Source organism: Ixodes scapularis, unplaced genomic scaffold, assembly GCF_016920785.2.
Source record: "Ixodes scapularis isolate PalLabHiFi unplaced genomic scaffold, ASM1692078v2 PGA_scaffold4__175_contigs__length_147842914, whole genome shotgun sequence".
Classification (NCBI taxonomy): domain Eukaryota; kingdom Metazoa; phylum Arthropoda; class Arachnida; order Ixodida; family Ixodidae; genus Ixodes; species Ixodes scapularis.
Window position 1 is genome coordinate 26,488,613 of NW_024609879.1, and position 19,779 is coordinate 26,508,391.

Consider the following 19,779-nt stretch of genomic DNA (forward strand, 5'->3'; position numbering starts at 1 on the left):
TTTCAAATGAAAACACCCAAATAAGAAATAACTGATATTAAATATTGTAGTGTCTTAACTCGTTACATAAAGAGGGAGATCAGGAACGCTCTGCGAGGGGGCAAGGGCTTTTACTACGGTCCTTGAAGTGAAAACGAGTATAAAGGAAAAATGCCAAATCGCATGATCCCCATCTGGAAGCCAGGGAAAGACAGTATGAAAGAGGATCGCGACAAAAAAAAAGGAAGTTCATTGAAACTCTAATATGGCATGAAAAAAGAGTTATATTGTCCTTACAAATGTGAGCTACTCTTCTGCACTAGTATCATGAGTGCCTTGCTGAAATTGTATTTTTCAAGGGGGAACTACCGTATACACGCGTGTAAGGGCCGCACCCGTGCACGGGCCGCACCCTGTTTCTCTGAACTACATCATCGGAAAAAAAACAACCCGCGTAAGAGCTGCACCCACACTTTCATTGACCCATACGCATTTAAAATGCGTGCCTGCATGCTAGCTTCTAAGCCTTGTCGATAGATGGCGCTATCCGTATCGGCATTAGCATCACCAACTTGTGCAGTTCAGCCAGTTTAGCTGGCCACTTGCTGGAGTTGTGCACGCCGTGTTGTCTCTCATGTTTGCTTGTCTTCTATTGAGAGTTTACGTGGTGGCACAATGGGCAAGTACCTGAATAGCTACACGGCTGGCTACAAGTTAAAGGTGATCAAGTTTGCTCTCGAGAACGGGAAACGTGCCGCCGGCAGAAAATTCAACATCGACGAAAAGTGTGTTCGACGATGGTGCGCTCAAAAGGAAGCTTTGGAAAACACCAACAGCAAAAAGCGCGCTTTCCGAGGAAAGCCATGCAAGTTTCCGGAACTGGAAGAAGACTTGTTCCGCTATGTGACTGAAGTGCGGAACGATGGTTTTGCACTCACAACAGACATGCTGCGCGTGAAGGCACTAGCACTAGCCGAAGGCACGAAGAACATACCGGCCAGGACTTTCAAGGCTAGTGCTGGCTAGGCGCGAAGGTTTCTGAAAAGGAAGGGGCTCTCCTATCGGGGAAGAACCACGTTGAGCCAGCGGCTGCCAGAAGACTACAACGACAAGGTGCTTAGTTTTCATAAGTATGTCATCGGCCTTCGCCATGAACATAATTATCTACTTTCACAAATAGGGAATGCTGATCAAACTCCTGTATGGTTTGACTGTCTGGAGAACTACACAGTCGAGCTGAAAGGCAAGAAGAGCGTCACCGTGCGGACCACTGGCGCTGAGTGCCAACGCTGCACCGTGATGCTTTGTGTGACCGCGGATGGGCGTAAGTTACCTCCGTACGTTGTGTTGAAAAGGAAGAGGATTCCCAACGAAGTGTTCCCCAAGGGAATCATAGTGCGAGCCCAAGAAAAGGGGTGGATGAACGATGACTTGGTGCTCGACTGGGTGAAATGTATTTAGCAAAACCGACCGGGAGCGTTGTTGGCCAAATGGTCACTTTTAGTGTTAGACAGCTTCCGCGGTCACCTTACCGATGAGGTGAAGGAACAGCTGCGCCGTGTCGGCACAGACATGGCCGTGATTTCGGGCGGCCTCACTGGAATGCTGCAGCCGTTGGACGTCAGCGTAAATCGACCTTTTAAGATTGAATTCTGAAGGCTCTACACTCAATGGATGGCAAGCGGCAGCCATGAGCAGACGCCGACCGGACGGCTGAAGAGGGCACCGCTTGCGACTGTTCTCGGTTGGATCCTGTTAGCGTGGAGCTCGGTATCGACGGACGTTGTATCCCGAAGCTTTAAGGTCACCGGTATATCCAACAGCTTGGATGGTACTGAAGACGACTGCTTGTGGGAGGACGATGCTGCGCAACAGACCACCTTGGACTCCGAGTCTGAGGACTCGTTGAGCGACGACGATTAAGCACATATGCCGTGTACTGCAATAAACACTCTTCGTTCGCTATCTGGTACATTCTTTTTACTTTAAGAATTGCACGTTGCGTGTATGGGCCGCACCCTAAAAATTGGTCCTCATTTCTTGAAAAAAAAGTGCGGCCCTTACACGTGTCTATGCGGTAGTTTTTGGCCCACGTTGACGGAAATTGAGCTTGTAAATTAGACAATAATGGCATGTACCATCTAAACAATAAGGCCAGTTTCTGTCAATTGAGATGGGATCCCACTATTTCAGTGTAAGACCTTTCGGTGCATGGGGTTTTCAGTTAATTTAGTTTAAGGTGAATTTGTCTGTAGCACCAACTTTTAAATGCAGACGCATTTCAGTGCACGATTACCTCAAAGTGAAGCAGTTAGGTGCACAGAATTTCCTGGCTGCCCACGCTTTTACCGAAGAACTTTAGCAAGTCCGTGTCTGAGCATATCACTTTGCGCAAACATCAGGTCCAAGTTATAAGTCGTCCCCTTGGCTACAAAATATTTCGCAACATATTCTAAGCGGGCGTATTAAAAACGGTGGATGTATTTCCACCCGAGAAATTCTTCCTCACTAAGAATTTGTGGGAGAAAAACACAGATACAACTGGGCACCTGTAGCAAATAATCACATAGCCTAGGGATGTATGAACTAATTTATTGTGTGTGTTGGTTTGTCAGGCTAAAAGGGCATTAATAAAGGGTTTTTGACAGACTTTTTATGGGGGTAACTCAATCAGGCCTAATCCGCTTGTTTGTGTGTCCTTCAATAAATTTGACATTTGTTTTAGCCGATCAGCTGCCGTTATGCTTTGAAAAAGTAAACTATGCTTATTGGTTGTGCTAGTGTTGCAGAAAGCACTGGTTGGCAGAATGTACCACAATAAATAACAAACCAGTTCTCGGCTCAATACCTAAACATCCTTACTCTTGAATGTTCACGATCCAAAAAGTCTTCCCACCGAAAAGTCCCTGCTTTAAAAAGTATCTGCATTGAAATGTCAGTGTAAGGGGGTGTCCAAACAGGACACTACAAAACGCACGACTCCGACAAATCGTGAAAATTAAAGCGGGCGCGTCCGCTTCAATTTTTACGATTTGTCGGAGTCGTGCGTTTTGTAGTGTCCTGTTTGGACACCCCTTAACAAGAACTCATAGACCCAATATGAGACCTGCTGCTGGCAAGGTGCAGGCACCATATAGTGTAGGGGCCACTATGCCATAGTGCCAACTGAAGCAAACAAACTTCCACACGAGCCTCTTTACAGGTTCACCCCCGCGCACGCATGCCGGATCAGCCGCGTTGTGTCAGCCGCGCGCCCTGGATGCGGGGTGACTCTTCAGTTACCCCATCCCTTGCAAAATCATGGACGACATGGGCGAAAGCAAGTGGTTTCTTGTTGAAGGAGAGGACATGCTCAACTGCGATCATGTCATCGAGTGCAACGTTGCACCAGAGCCGACGGCGGACAGTGCTTGCATCATCACATACATACCACAGTCCTCCACACTGCATATACCTGGTTCAGAGGCATGCTTCTAGCACTGCGGTGCGCTCCATATCGCTACAAATATGCAGAGAGCACGGAAACAATGCAGTGTATGCTAGGCGAGTGCTGGCATTGGAGTTGTTCACTACACAGCAATTACGGTGATGATGATGAGAATGAAACTGCGACCCCCGAGAGGTTCGGGTGGCGCTCTCTTATGGCCCGCCGGGTAACTAGATAACCGACATCACCAAAAGATTGGTTTTTGCTCTTCCTCAAAAACTTGTGTCGTTGGTGTCTGGCATGCTTGGACTCTTTTTTATTGCATTTTTGGAACGAAGTTTGGGTGTTTGTTTCACGTTTTATAAGGCAGACAACCTTCGCAACCAGTATGACCAGAAATTGAGTCGTGGTGATCCGTTTTCACTCATGGACGGATGCAGCAGTGATCGGGTGTTGGGTAAGCAAGCTCGTTCATTCTCCGCTCCGCGCAGTGCGCCGACTGAAAATGCTGGTATGGTGTAGTTTTGTAGTGGTTGTAAGCCATACCAGTAACCGGCACTTTTTTGTTAGTTTGTTCTTTTGCAGTCGCGCTGCTGGTGAGCAGCATAAATCAATGTTGACAAGGCGTGCAAAACCAGTCGCTGCCTCAACAAGGCCAAAGATGTCTATTCTGTAGGCCATGTTGTTGAGTGCGCAGTGGGAACGATCCTCGGGAGCCGTGTTACTTTCGTGGCGCTCGTCCTGTAAGGTTGGCTGCCAGGTGGCTGGCGAGCAAGCGGATGCACCGTACATCGGCTCCGCAAACTTCGACTCTTCTCGGCAGATTATTTATGGCTTAGGTAGTCACCGAGAAAATCCGTGCCTTCAAAACGACCAGTATAAAAGGCGGAAACGCAGAGCTCCGAAGTAGTGATCGGTTTAGCGTGCTGTTGTATTGATGTTTGTATGTGCTATGTGTATGTGGTCAATGTATATGTTCAGCTGGCGCACTACGGCCCGAGTTGCTGCTGCGCCAAAAAACCCCAAATTCATTCATATGTTCAGCTGATGCTTGTAGTATGCATAATGTATCTACACGTCTGTATAATAAAGGTGCCCAAGGCGCAATGGTGGCGTGAGCAAATTAAACTTTCTTGTTGAACATGAATTGGGCGGTATCTAGCGCTACCTAGCCTAGCTATTTGCAATAACTTTGCTTGACTCTGCCATCTGGTGGCAAGAGATTTATCTTCTTTCATGCTTTGCAATAATTTCTGGTTACCGTGCAACAGCTGCTTCGAATTTGCTCTCTTGAGAGCGGCTTCTGGTTTAGCAAATGGTTTACCACTCCTCCATGATGTCCAGTTGACAAAGGAATTCTGGCTTAAGGAATAGCAAAGGTGAAGGTCCGTTCACACTCTTGCAACCGAGTACGACCGAGAGAGACCAGACCGGTTTTCAAGCCTCTTGCTATCTCTTAGGACCAGCTCCGCAGCAGTGCATCCGGTCCTAAGAAGTCGCAAAAGGCTTAAAACCGGTCTGGTTTCTCTCAGTCTTACTCGGTCGCAAGAGTGTGAACGGCGCTTAAGACGTACCGTGTTTGCACAATTATAACGCACACTTTTTTCCGGAAAATGCGAGCTCAAATTTGCATGCACGTTACAATCGAACCTATGAACCGAAATTTAAATAAAGTCGAAACTCCGTAATGGCCACATAGTATGCTAGGTGGCGCAAGCTATCACCTGTTTCAAAGGTACAGCCGCTATCTATCCATCCATCTTTCTATCACGTGATCCAACCTCATCGACATTACGCCATCTTTTTGCATTCTCAATTGTCACACCGGTCACTCCCGTTTCGCTCGTTTGTTCTTCAGTTGTATTGGCAAGATGGAGAAAAGTCGCATTCACTATGAGGCGTCTTTCACGCGCAAAGTCACCATCCTTGGGGAACAGGAAGGCAACCGAGCTGCGTCACGAGCATTGGGCGTCCCGGAGACGTGCGTGCGCGCCTGGCGTAAACAATGGGGCAGGATTTTCGCCTGCAGAGCTACGCGGAAAGGGTTCAAAGGCCCCCAACGTGGAAGCTTTCTAGAGCTCGAAGACTCTCTTGTGGACTACGTAAAGGACTTGCGACTCAATCAGCTGCCTGTCTCCTCGGATGTGATCAAGGTGAAGGCACTCCAGCTTGCAAGAAGCTGCAACATTCCCCAGTCTCGTTTTAAGGCCAGCAGGAGCTGGATCTCCAAATTCATGAAGCGAAAGGGATTTTCGCTTAGGCGAAAAACCAGTATCTGCCAGAAGCATATAAAGGGAAGCTGGTTGCATTCCAACAGTTTGTAGTCAAGCTTTGCCGGTACAGGAGCCACATGATCGGACAGATCGGAAACGCCGATCAAACTCCCATGTTTTTCGATATGCCATCAAACTACACAGTGGAATCCAAAGGCGCTAAGCAGGTGCGAATCCTCTCGATAGGAAACGAGAATAGAATTACAGCAGTGCTATGCTGCATGGCAGACGGGCGCAAGTTGGACCCCTTCCTGATCTTCAAGAGAAAGACGCTTCCGTCGAACGTTACATTCCCTAAGAATGTTGTTGTTCAGGTGCGCCCCAAAGGCTGGATGGACACAGCGCTCATGATTGACTGGATAGACTCGATGTGGAGGAAGCAACCTGGTGCCGATCTGGGCATGTGTGCATGTTGGTGCTCGACTCGTTCAGGTGCCATGTCAGCTACCGTGTGAAGGACACACTTGTGGCCAGCCTCACCGACCTCGTGATCATCCCAGGTGGCATGACCTCTCAACTTCAGCCGCTTGGCTTCTGCTTGAACAAGTTGATGAAGGACTATGTACGTACAGCATACAATGAGCGGCTGATTGATGGGGAGCACGCGCTGACGCCGGCGGGGCGTTTGAAGAGGGCGACGCTTGACGACTTAGCAAAATGGGCACACGACGCCTGGAAGGCACTTCTTCGGGCGATGGCCGTCCACTCCTTCAAAAAGTGCGACCTTGCCAAAGCCTTGGACGGCAGCAAGGACAACTGTCTGTGGACTATGGACAGCGAAAAGGAGCTATCGTCGGACAATGACAGTGACTAGTGTGGTTATTTCGAGTGTATGTGTGAGTTTACTCGTTCCATAAAATATGTCTTTCAGGTATGTGGTATTCACCCTCCATTTTTTCACCTGCACGGTGCAATCGGCATCAAGTTATTTTTAGAATATTTGAGGGCTAAATATACCTGCACGTTACAATCGTGCAAACACGGTAAAAGTGGACAAAGTAACTGGGTATCGCTTTCTGCTTTCGAAAGCTAACTTCTTTCGAAACACAAGTTTCTTTACCTGCGGGGGGAAGCTGGCATCAGAAATAAATACAGTTTGTGGTACGTTTGTTTAGGCTTTTATTTACTGCTCCTCTCGCCCCGTACAATAGACGTAGCATCCTTGTTAAGCCTTATTGAGCTTGATTTGATTGATTCAAGCCGCCATAATGAGATGAAGGTGACTCAGGAACTTTGCTACCGTTCTTTCAGAGATGACTGTTTTTCCCTTTCTGAAGGAACATGCGTGTCAAGAGAGTTCTTCTTTTAGAAAGGACTGTATAGAACCTTTTTTCTAAGAGTAGTATTTGAATCTCGTATCTATATCGCGAAGAGCATGGCAGCCTGGCGGGATAGCCTGAGTGAAGTTCAGCACGGTATGCTCGATTTTAGTGGGTCTGTGGGGCTTGTCCCCTATGCGGACATGCCGTTGAGGCATCAGGGAAGATCCTGTAGTGAAGAGGACTCGCTTGCGCCTAGCCCTAGCCTAACTCCAGACCCAGATGAATGGCGGCTCACCACGCCGGCACGGTAACAATCCCCCGTCTCATTTCATTTCCTCGTCTCGTTTCGTGCTGTTTTCAGGTAGCTTTCGTATCACATCCCTCTCGTTCAAATCACAGGCGTTCTTGTAAGCAGTGCGACGTAAGGCCGACGCCAAAGGAGTGCGTCTGCTGCCGCGAATGCCCACCCGAGTTCACGACGCACCCGGAGGGGTGCATCATGCATAACGGAGCACACACTTTGTGGCGATACGCCTGCAGCCGTCTGCTGCGTGTCACATTTTGGGCTCTGCAGGAAATGGAACGTCACCCGACAGGAGAACAGAAGTGGATAGTTTGATTGAAATGATTTGTAGAGACCTGTTGCTGGTTGCCATAAGCTTCCTATGCTATGCGGCATTGCAGGTAGTGCAGAACGCAACACCGCTAGAACATACATATACATATGCAACCGCTGATTTTGGCTTTTTTCGCTTACAGCCAAAAGTATGGTACCCTTTCGGCCAAAAAAGTATAACCAGCCTGCTCTTTAAAATTTTTTTCGAGTCAATGTGCACATTGGGCAAAATGAAATAGTTGCGGTGAACAGCCTCAAAGACCAAAAGAACACTCACTCCAAGGTATCTCAGAATGTGTTGGCTACCTTAAGGACTTGACCATTCAATGGTCAGGGTGCCTCTCTTTACTCCAGCTACTACTTTGAGGTCTGGTGTTAAGAAATTCTGTTTGTATTCCCTATGCCAAGGAGAGCTATGCCCCATTTATCATGATGCAGAACTTTCAAAATTATTGTAAGGGGCAGACTAAACCTTTGATGGGGCACACACCCCTCTTCTTGCATAATACATCACTACATGTGGGATACTGACAGGTGACTCACTTTCGAGTTGCCGAGTTTATTCAGACACATGGTATCGGGTAAGGGGGCAAAAGGCAGTTGTGCCGTCTGATGTGGCCCTGTTACCCATTTACAAGAAATGATTAAATGCAAGTGAGGCAGAAGTTTGACACATGATGCACATCTTTTATCGTAAGCCTTCAGGCCTCCTACGTACACAAGCAGTATGGTCAGGCACTCGCCTCATGTTATTCCATTCCCAGTTGGCCACAGTAAAACGCCACATCTGTGTGGTCCTGCATTCCCTTCTTAAGAATTCTGCCAACTAAATCTTGTTTAACTTTATTTTCTTTCATGTACCTTAAATAATCCTGTACTCAAATCTTCATAGTGTGTGATGCAATTTGACTGCCACCACTAACATTTGTATTATGGCGATGAGTTACCAACTTCCGAGGCTCCGTTTTGTTGCTTACAAGCAATTCACACAGTGGATGTGGTAATGACTGGGCCGCCACAATCGATGTGTCCTGCCAGCCTGTGCCGTTGGAAGAATTCGAGAAGAATTCCCGTCGGAGAGCTACACGGGATATCTGGATGTGGAATAAAACTGTTGTGGGCTCCACTTTAGCTAACACTCTTCATGGTAGTACCTCAAATCCTTACACAAAACTTCCACTTCAAATACACAGCCGCAAAAACATCTTAGCAAATAAAAATTGCTTGAATGATAAAAGAAATCATTTTGCAGCAATAAATGTGTTCCTGTATCTAACAAAAAAATTTTGTTCCTTTCATTTGATTGTGCTTGTTACGCACAACCTCTAAAGTGTTGCATGCTCATTTCATACTGTTTACTGTAGTGACCGATTACCCGGCTTGTCAAAGAGAAGGATGATTGGGCGGAAGCACAAGACACGTCATGAGAAGCATTGCTAGAATACGCCGGTGAGCTGAAGAGACGGTGCATTTGGCATTCGTGAATGGAGACAGTTCGATCCTGGTGCTCATGATGTCCAGCAACCTCAATGTGGCTCTCAGTCCAGTAATAAACTTGTACAAACAGTAACCTAAGGTCGTGTCCAATCTAAAAACAGGCAATGAAGGTTTATCTTGAGTAACTGAAGAATGGCTGAAGGTGATGAAATCATCGGGTCACGTGTGTCATGAAATTTTATGGGGACGATCTAGAACCAGGACGCCTGTTGCTACACAGAGACATGCTGATAGATATTGTAAAGCAGCACAACACTGCACCCCTACACATTCCACAACGTAGTGCTGATATTTTCGGGTGACAAAGCTCTGCACCTGAGGAATCTTTTGCCGGAAATGGCGAAGTTAATCAAAATTCTGTACACCAGTCATGCACCTATGAGAGGTCATTTTCTTGCCTGCGGCCACTTAAAAGATATATATTATTGACGATGAGGCAGACTCGACTGAATCACCTGGCGCTTCTTCACTCACAAAGAGCTCTCCTGCAAAATAAATTGAAATGACGTCGCCGACGAATTCATTAGCAGGTCAGACTTTGCAAACATCACAGTTCGTTAAAGGGTGGAGCATACTCCCATTTAGCAACACATTGTTGGGACTGTGACTGTGAACTACGGTTCAGTGACACAAATATCTTGTACAAACACCAAACTCAGTATTGTAGAGGGATTATTGAGGACTACCATATAGCAAGAAAGAAAACAATGTGCGTGAGCCAACCGTCGGTGAACCTCAGATACAGTGAGATGGCCTTTTTGGACCTTGGATAATTGAAAAAGCGACACCACAGTGAAAAAAAAAAAGAAGACCCTATAACTGCATGTTTTCAAAACAAGAAAGTTGATAGTCAGCGCCTTGTCCTGTATGTATTTCTCTCCTTTGTGTCCTTGTGTTTCGTGCTGTTTTGCATCTTTAGGTTGTTCATCACATTTTTTTCTGCTCTTGAGTTTCCTCTGAAACATTCCTTTCTTTGGTCTGTCCTGCAAGTTGTGGAGCAAGGGCCTGGCTCTGGAATTTTCATAGAATGCGGCCAACTCCAGAATAATCCAGACATATTCCAAGACCGCAATGGCCACGGCGCGTGGGCTGCTCGCCACCGTGTTCATGCAGCAGGCCCTTATCATCTGCTCGGTGAAACGTCAACGGGCCGAAGGCTCACTTAGGCCATCAGAAATCGGCCCCCACTGGACGTCTCAGCCATCACGGCTATTTTGTGTAGCTTTTTGCATTATTTTATTCTGCTTTGTTGCTGAAGGTTTTTGGCTTGGATCAGAACACTCTTCGAGCTGTGGTTCTATCATGTCGGAAAACCACAACTAGTCAGCATCACTGATGTTTCCGGCTTGTATCCCTTCCTGGACAAGCAGGAAAGCACAAGTGTTGACAGCTTTTGTCCATTCGTTATGGAACCAGCAGAAGTGGAATGATGTTGTTGATGTCGGGCAGATTGCACCACTGACACTCTGTCTAATGAATCTTGATGACAATAAAAGGCTCTTGGCATGTTTACTTGGTGTTCATATCGAAGGCAGAATTTAGCACAACGATTGACGACGTGCTAAGGTCATGTTAAACTGGCACAATTTTGATAACTTAGCTTTAGACTGAGCAAATAATTGATGACTTGCCGAGTTTATTCAGACTGTAATGGTGGCCATTACAGTCTGAATAAACTCAATCGCATGTAACGGTGGCCACTCAATCTGAATAAACTGCAATCGCAAATGGCTGCACTCCGTGCAGCCATTTGCGATTGCAGGTCAAGAAATTCTAAACGTTTTGCTTTACAATACACGGTGCTAATGTAAACTACGTAAGATTAATATAGTGCAGATTCTTGTAATGTTAAAATCGTTGCACGGTCCTGTAAATAGTGCATGCAGGTGTACTATTACTTGCATTTCACTTTCATTTTGCAGAATTGTGATATAAAGTGTATAACTCCATCAGGAAGTTATTTTTGCAGTCATTTACATTTACAAAGCTTAAGTGTGTACATTTCTGTTTTCTTATCTCAACTGCAGAGCACACGAAGGCCATGTGCAAGAACAAAGCATGGGACTACAGCGAAAAGATAATCCTGCTTTCCCTGGGAACTGAGCTGAGCAAAATCAGGAGTGGCAAGTTGAGCGAAATTAGGAGCGGTGCAAAGCAGCTATGAAGCTAACCTGCACCGTGATGCTGTGCGCCTTAGCCGACGGCACGAAACAAAGCCCCTATGTAATTTTCAAGCGCAAAACACTACGGAACATTACAGTGCCTTTTGGAATTGTTGTCCGTGTGGCAGACAACTCTTGGATGAACAGTGATCTCATCATGGACTGGTTGAAGACGACATGGGAGAACAGACCAGGGGCCATGCTCGCTAAAAGATCGATGCTGGTGCTGGACGCGTTTCGAGGCCACAGCTTTGAAGCGGTCAAGGCCCGTCTCGGAGGCTTGCACGGACCTTGTAATGATACCAGGAGGTATGACATCCGTACTCCAACCCCTCGACGTTTGCCTCGACAAACCTTTCAAGGCAAACGTGAAGCGGCAATACACGGAGTGGATGGCCGAAGAGCTCCACGAGCTGACACCGACGGGCCGGGTCAAGAGACTGGACATTATGCTCCTGTGCAAGTGGATTAATAACGCGTGGAAAGAGATTTCCGCCGAGATGGTGCGCAAGAGCTTTCAGAAGTGCTCCATCAGCAACCGTCTTGACGGTACGGAAGATGACGTTGTTTGGGATGACGACGCTTCTATCGACAGCAGCGGTGGTAGTGACAGCAGTGATGACTAAACGTTAGGAAAGGAAGTTCGACGTTATGCAAAATTTGAAAATAAACATTTCTTTTTCCTTAACTGTGAGCACTGCATTTCATAATTCATTGTGCGCGTAATATGCGTGGATTTTTTTTGTATTTTTTGCGGGTTCAAAGTTGGGGGTGCGGGTTATATGCAGGGGCGAGTTATACGTGCGAAAATACGGTATTCCTCTTGAGAACATCTACAATCTTAAGCATTCTTGACTTCCTGGTAATGATGCAAAGCTATAGATAAATTGACTATCGATACTATAGATAGTTTTTCCAAAACTATCGATAGTGTCACAAACTATCAATAGTCGACTATCAATAGAAGTATCGATAGTTTTTCGATAGTCGACAATCGATAGTACTATCGATAGTTTTTGAAGTCAACTATCAATAGTACTATTGATAGACAGATTTCTGGCGACTATCGATATTTAGGAGACACCAGCTGAACAACCCAAGCACACAAATGTAAGAAGGACGAGAGAGACGCATTCAACCGCTGGGGTCTCTCTCGTCCTTCTTACATTTGTGTGCTTGGGTTGTTCAGCTGGTGTCTCCTAAATATGTGTAACCAACGTGCTCAACTCTTTCCAGTGACTATCGATAGTTTTGCACTACTAGAGCGAACACAGTTGCCGCATCGCTGCTTGCCCCCTTTCCTCCTCTCTTCGCCCAAACTCCCATCTACATCATCACTGAAAGCTAAATCAAAGTTGGGATGGTAAGTGCTGGGGCTAGTTGGTGTCCCATTTGAAAGAAATAAAGCGAGAAAAAGAGAAGATGGACGACGGAAACTGCTAATGTCGCAAAACTATCGATAGTAAACCGTTGACGGTACTATCGATAGTTTTTCTATAGTCGACAATCGATGGTACTATCAATAGTTTTTCGATAGTCGACTACTGCTAGTACTATCACCAGTCTTTTTTACTGTTGATAGACTGATTTCTGGCGACCATCGATACTATCAATAGTTTTGCACTACTACTTCCTGGATCATTTCTTCTTGCCTTTGCACAATATTTCAAAATTGTTCCCTGCCAATGTATGTTGCATTCAACCTAATTTTTTTCCTAAAGCAAATTGTTAAGCAGTGTATGCTATCAACAATGGGATATTGTCAGAGTTTGTGCTCCTTTCTTTGAGGAATATCTGATTAAAAATTATTTAACAACAACCATGACCATTTTTTCCTAAAGCCTGAACGTTTTAAGAATGACAAGTGGTTGTGGAAGGGAGGATTTGTTTTAACATAACCATACGTCAATTTTAACAGCCATTACTAACTGCAGCTGAAATCGAGGATGGCCTTCCACTTTCTCTTTGCATCACAGCACTGGGTATATTTATGACTAGTATTTTCCGGTGTATAAGTCTCGGTTTTTTTCAAATATTTTTCTTGGTGCGACTTATACAACGATGTGACTTACATAAGATTTTTTTTTTCAAAGTGCGACATAATTTTTTTTATACGCCGCATGCCATTTTTTGTAGAGCACCATAATTATGTAACCATAGGTGGTGTTTCCTCTTCCAGGAGGCGAGATATTTTCATTTTTATGGTTTCCCCGAAGCGGCTCAATGTGGATAAGCGAGACAGTGAGAATAAAGCTTTTACAGCATTAATAAAGCTGGGACTTGGGTTTGGGCTAGTTGGTTATAGTACATATCCGAATGTGTTGCACTGCGAAGTTCTACAGAACAAACGCGTGACCAAAAAATGAAAGGAAAACAATGAATTACATTGAGATGAGGAGAAACAGAATGTACATGAATGGGCGCAGACTGACAACTGTTCATTCTTTTCTTTTTTTTTCCTTTTCCTTGCTTGAGTTTTCCCATGTGCGAGTTTGGAAAAAATAAAAATCTGAGAAATAATGAAAAATTGTCTTCATGATGATGCGTGGACTTTCAATGCTTGTGGTGCTGCTTTCTGTTCTGTACTATGCGTTCGGTTTCTATGGTGTAAGAGGAAACCTTGAAGCTGGTGCTGGTGTCCTCCTCGTTATGCAGTGTAGTGTCTAAGCAATTCAATTTCCTCTCTACAGTATGTTATTGATGTTGCCTAGTTCAGGCCATGGTTCCGTATTCTTTTGCTTCAGTACAGTAACACTGAAAAGTAAGTGGGCTGGTATACACGCCCCCCCCCCCCCCCATTGCTAAATATTTTCTCACGTATTTCTCAGTTTCCGTTTGATAAGCCGTTTTTTTGTGCCATGCTCCAGCCGTGCTGTTACATGTAAAAGGAAGGATTGTGGCTAGCCAATCTTTTAGAGGTACCAAAAAAAAGTATGTCAAGTTTTATCTTTCTGCCTGCGCATCGATGCTCGCGTCGTCTCCGGGACTTGGCCTCGGCTAGGCCTAGTGCTCCAGAGCTTGGTTCCTGAGTGTCTAGCTCCTTAATCTTTCTATCGCTCAGCATGCGTTTGCTCTAATAAATTCGACTACCCTCTTATTTTGCGCATTTCCATTTTGCTACGGAATACTGGATTGCCCCTGCCATCCAGCACCATACTATGGACCTTTCTCACAGGTCGAAATGCGCGTCAAATGGTATGTGCGATCTAGCAATTGTGTGAAACTCCGATTTCGCGATACCAATACGCATAAACTAGAGAATTCATTGCGTGAACCGTGCGAAGAGGTGCGATTTATATACCAACTTCTCCACAAAAATGGCTCAATATACGGATGTGCGACTTATACAACGGCGCGACTTATAGTCCGGAAAATGCAGTATATTGTATCATTATATGTACTAAAAATTTGCTTTTTCCCCAAACGGAGTTCCAGAAGTTCAAGTTCAAATGTTACAAATTGTAATTAATGCAGAAATAGATATTTTATGTCATGTGAATCCGCTTAGCTATAAAATGTGTAATGACTACCGTAAAATCCTGAAATAGCGCCCACACTCGATAGATCGCCCACTCCGCTTTTATGTTCGAACACGTGTTTCCCTCGAATACTGATAGGTCGCCCACCTTCCAAAAATAGCGATGCCCGAAGGTTGAGAAAGGTGCCAGAGGGTAGGGGAGAAGGTTTAGAAAGCCTAGGATTCCCTTCACAAAAAGAAGAGGCCACACACAATAAGGGAGATAAGATAACGGAAGGAACCCGGAAAGCGGTCAAGGTCACTTATTGAATGACTTCAGGAAAGCGTTGAAGGTCACTTAGTGGTTGTCGTCAGATCGCCCGAGAACCCCAGAAAATCTTTCGACCAGCAAACTGTGAAGACGCTTCTTGTGTATACTCGGGATGAGGTCCAGCTATACCATCCAGAAGAAAGTGCAAGTCGTGGAATGGCACCGCAAGAACGGAGCTAACGTGAGCAAGACTGCGCGCCATTTCGAAGTTGACCGGAAGCGTGTATGGGAATGGAATACGAGCTACCAAGTACTTCTACAACAATGCCATGGAACGAACAAGTTGAAGAGAGCAATAGGTAGGGGACGACCCGTTTTTAGTGAAGAAATCGACGACGCACTGATGGACTTCCAGGAGACTGAGAGATCCGCCGGTCGAGCAGTCAGCAATCGCCTGCTTCAAGAGCATGCGCGGAAACTGGCAGAACAGATGGGCCTAGGAAACTTCCAAGCGTCATGCAAGTACATAGCTAACTGGAAGAAGCGATTTAATGTGTCTATGCGGGTGGGGACCAACGAAAGTCAGAAGCTGCCTGCCGACTACGTTGAAGCAATTACGGTGTTCCGAAAGGCTGTGTCAACTCTGCGCCTGGAGCACAACTACTCGGACTACAACATAGCCAACATGGATCAGACTATGGTCCGGATGGATTGCCCTGCTGCGAGAACCAACAATGCTGTCGGCGAGTCGAGTATTCGCATCGCCAACACCGGCTGTGCTCGGCGAGGGATGACGGTGGCCTTGTGCGCGACGGCAGCGGGCATCAAGCTACCTGCTTTGATCATACTGAAGGAGCCAACCGGCCGGATTCCCCCCAGAGTACTCTTTTCTCTAAGGATTCCAGGTATGTTGTAATTAATCACCATTCAGGGTATAAATGTCAAAACAAAGCCTTAGAAATACGTAAAAATAAGGCTGACAGCATTTTTTTTTTTAAATAGAGCGACTGTTGCGTCATCCATTGACAAAACGCCACAGCCCGTTTTGTTTTGTATCGCCCGATTTCCGAAAGATGGCGTAGCCGTTCTGGCCGGCGCCATCTTGAGCGCACGAGCAGTTGGCGCGTGACTTGCTGGCTTTCCGAAGCTTACTCACTTGCGCGTGCTTCGGCGCTCGGCCATAAAATCGGGCAGTTCGCATATCTTCACTCATCGGCGTAGCATGTGTAATGTGCGTTTGGGGCCCGAACTGTTATTTCATGTTATACTTGTTGTACTTGTAGCAAATGTGCGAGTTACTTCTTTGAAGAACGGTTGGATGAGCTCTCCCGTCCTACTGGAGTGGACTAGGAGAGTTTGGGGCCCGAACGCCGACGACGTGAGGAGACTGCTCATACTGGACCAAGCACCCATACACAAGACAGAGGCGGCCCGAGAAGCGCTCGACGCAAAAGACACCGACGTCGTCTTGATACCGGGCGGTTGCACGTCCATATTGCAACCCGCGGACGTCTCATGGATGAAGCCCTTCAAGGACGCGCTGCGTGGAATTTGGGCATCGTTCTTCCGGAAAGGTTCGGTGACTCCAAAGGGCAACCTTCGCAAGCCGTCGCGTCAAGAGGTTGTGGACTTGGTGGCTCAGGCGTGGGCCTCCGTCTCCGAGGATACCGTGCAGAGTTCGTTCAAACGGTGCGGAATATCCACAAGGCTCGATGGTTCCGAGGACGGCGAGCTCAACGACCGTTTGGCTTCGGTAACCAATGGACCCGAGGATCCCGAGAGCCTCATTGACGAGGCGTTAGATTTAATCTTCGATAGCGAAAGCGATGTGTCGTTTGACGGTTTCAGCGATGAGAGCTAGGGAAATAAAAACCCACGCTGCTTTGGCGCACGCATTACTCGATTTTTGTTTGTGATTTTGGTTATTAAATACTGAAAGATCGCCCACCCCACTTTTTTTGCCAATTATCTACGGCGAAAAGGGGGGCGTTAATTCAGGATTTTACGGTATAGTGGGTATCTGCAATTATTTTTCTTTTTATCTTATGAGCTTGAATGTATATGAATTTTATTGTCTATTCTGTACTATATTGACAGACATTTAGTATTACTGTTCACTTGCTTTTCATATTTTCTGTAATGATGCCAAAGTTGTGCTATTTTTTCTAGTTTTACTTATTTATTTTCTATGAATCACTGCTGCTACTTGCATGGGCTCTTAGACACCCTCAAGCTGTCTACCTCAAGCTGTCTTTGACAGCTTCTTTTCTGGGGATGCCAAAGATGTTGGAAAAAATAAACTAATTGAATTGAATAGACTATAAATAGAGCCCTGCGCGGATAACAGTTTGAGTATCCGCATCCGATCCGCGTCCGCAGATTTTGTATCTACATCCAAACCGCATTCGCAAACTTTTTACATTATTCTATCGATATCCGTATCCGAACCGCATCCACGAAATGTGGAACCATGTCGATGTTCTTGCTAACCACCAGAGGTCATGATTACATTTAGAGTAGCAAAATCAGTGGAAATCACACCGACCACATTCTTCCCCGCCGCACGCGGAATCGGAAACTTTCACCTGAAGTCTGAACGCCTAAAAAAAGAGGTCATAAAAAAATTGAAAAAAAAAAAGCTTGGACAGAGAGAAGGAGAAGCAGTGGTAGGAAGACAACATCCTTTCTGTGATGTTACCGAGCGTATGTGGCCGCCTCGAGTCTCACGGTGTCTCGTGTCAGCAAGCGGGCAGATGCGCCACTAAATCAAAGGCCTGATCGGATTGACTAACGTGTTGTTCGAGGAAGATTGCGGCCTGCAGGTGCCTAAATATATATATTTATATTACAAGAAAACTTTTTTTTTTTTTTGCTTGGGGCGGTTACGGAGGTTGAGCGCGGCAGCCGCTGGCATTGCTGGCGCCCTGGCGTCGTAACCGGACGAATATCAAGTACCAGACTTTTTTGGCTAGAACTCTAAGCATACAAAAAAGAAACAGGCAATTTAAGAGCTGCCTTTGTGCGTGCGCCACTGATTCCAAAACTTTACAAACCATGGCGCCACAGGGTCGCGCTCGCTGTCGAAGCACTTCTTTTGCTTTTGGTATCATGACCACACCACTCTCTGCGGAGAGGTGGAGGTTTCTTCTACTTTCTTGTGACTTGTTCATTTGAAGTTTTCTTTGCCCGAAAAAAGTTTTCCGCTCTTTCCCTGCCGAAGAACTAGCTTTCTCGGCACGATTGATGCCCTGCATTCTTTACTTTTACTTTTTTCTTAGCACTTTTGACAAGATGAAATGCACTAACTGAAGCGATCTTCAGTAAGAATCAGATCTTTCTTAGCATCCCTATCGTTTCTTCGAAACGCGTTTTGTTGAAATACATTTCGTAGGAACCTTTTCACGGACATACGGTTCGTCGACGCCGTATGTTTTGGGGGCACATGCCCCTGCGACGTCTCATCGACAATGTATTTCTTCACTAAGCCGCTAAAAGCTAGCGCGCGATTCACTAAGGCGTGCTTAACCAAACCATGTCTCCCTCCCCCTGTAATCCAGGCGAGATGCAAAAAGTTCGCTACGAAAATAACAGGGTTGTGTACAACGAAACGTCTCAGGTTTTTCTATGAGACGAACACGAGAAGCCTTTCGATCAAACGTCACATGTTGACGAAACGATCTGTAGATGAAACGTCAGTTGACGGACTAAATGCCACCGGGCAAAAATTTAGATCCGGATCCGCGGATATCCGCATCCGGAGCCCCTGATATCCGCATCCAATCCGCAATCCGCCAAAATCCGTTTAATTTTTATGCGCATCCGCCAATTTACTGTGGATATTTGCGGATATCCGCGGATATGTAGGGCTCTAACTATAAATATAAATGGAGTTCAGCGTTTTTGGTTTAAACAAGTAAAAGTGGCAAATTCATTTTTGTAAATTGGGTTTTAACCAAGAAAAGTCAGCATTTCAGGACACTATGGCAAGGCAAGAGGAAAGGGGATATTACGTCGCACTTGACCGAGTAGCCAACTATTTTATCTACGTAACTGCAAAGTGTTCTGTTGGCGGAGGGTCTGCAGGACAACACTCTTTAGGAAGTACTTGGGTTTGTTCTGGACGCAACTTGCGTTCATTTTGTGATTGTCCTTGTGCGTCAAGTTGGCTGTAGTCTTCTAAAGGCCAGATTTGGAGTTTTTCATTGTTTGTCAAGCCGTTTGATTTAAGCTGGGTTTTTTCGTGGGGAGGGGAGCTCTTTCAACACCTTCTCAAGCTTCTCTCTGGTTAGCGAGAAGCAGTTTTGATAACCCTATGAATGGGAAGAGCACAAAAGTGCCTATGATTATGCTTGCGAAATTTGCACATTAGAATTTGTCGTCGTCCCTATGAAAGTGGTAACCAAGGTTATGTTTGTCATGTCTGCAAATGTTGCTGCAAGTATGTAATTCAGATATCCATCTAATGTACTGCATTTTGGACCGAATGTATTGAAAGATGGAACTAGTCAATGCATATTCACCAAAACAATGATAAGCTTACATCTCTAAAAATATTCACCGATAAAATCAAAAACTTCATTTCCAAATAAAAGCCGAAAAAAGTATGTAAAATTCTTGAAAAAAAAAACGAGAAACACAGATCTCTAGATATCCTCCCGAGACCCGGCAATACAAAATTTGTCTAATATATTGGACAGAGGATCTGAACGCATAGAAAAACATCAACAGTGTTTACGTTGTTGAAACCCAATGTCCAACATTGTGGACATCTGGTGGTGCCATCTGTGAAGTTGCATAAAAATCAATTCACCGGCGGGAGCTGTAGAGGATTCCAA

The 19,779-nt window shown here is 45.7% G+C and overlaps 1 protein-coding gene across 1 annotated transcript; it reads left to right on the forward strand.

Moving 5' to 3' along the window:
- Positions 1 to 15,116: 15,116 nt before the first annotated feature.
- LOC121837717 lies at positions 15,117 to 16,015 on the forward strand. The gene has a single exon (XM_042293505.1). It carries the CDS (start codon positions 15,117 to 15,119, stop codon positions 15,858 to 15,860), a length of 744 nt encoding a protein of 247 aa, XP_042149439.1. The 3' UTR covers positions 15,861 to 16,015.
- Positions 16,016 to 19,779: the final 3,764 nt, after the last annotated feature.

Bases quoted from the DNA above. Each gene is read 5' to 3' on its own strand.
- LOC121837717 (XM_042293505.1), top strand. From the start codon at position 15,117: ATGAGGTCCAGCTATACCATCCAGAAGAAAGTGCAAGTCGTGGAATGG.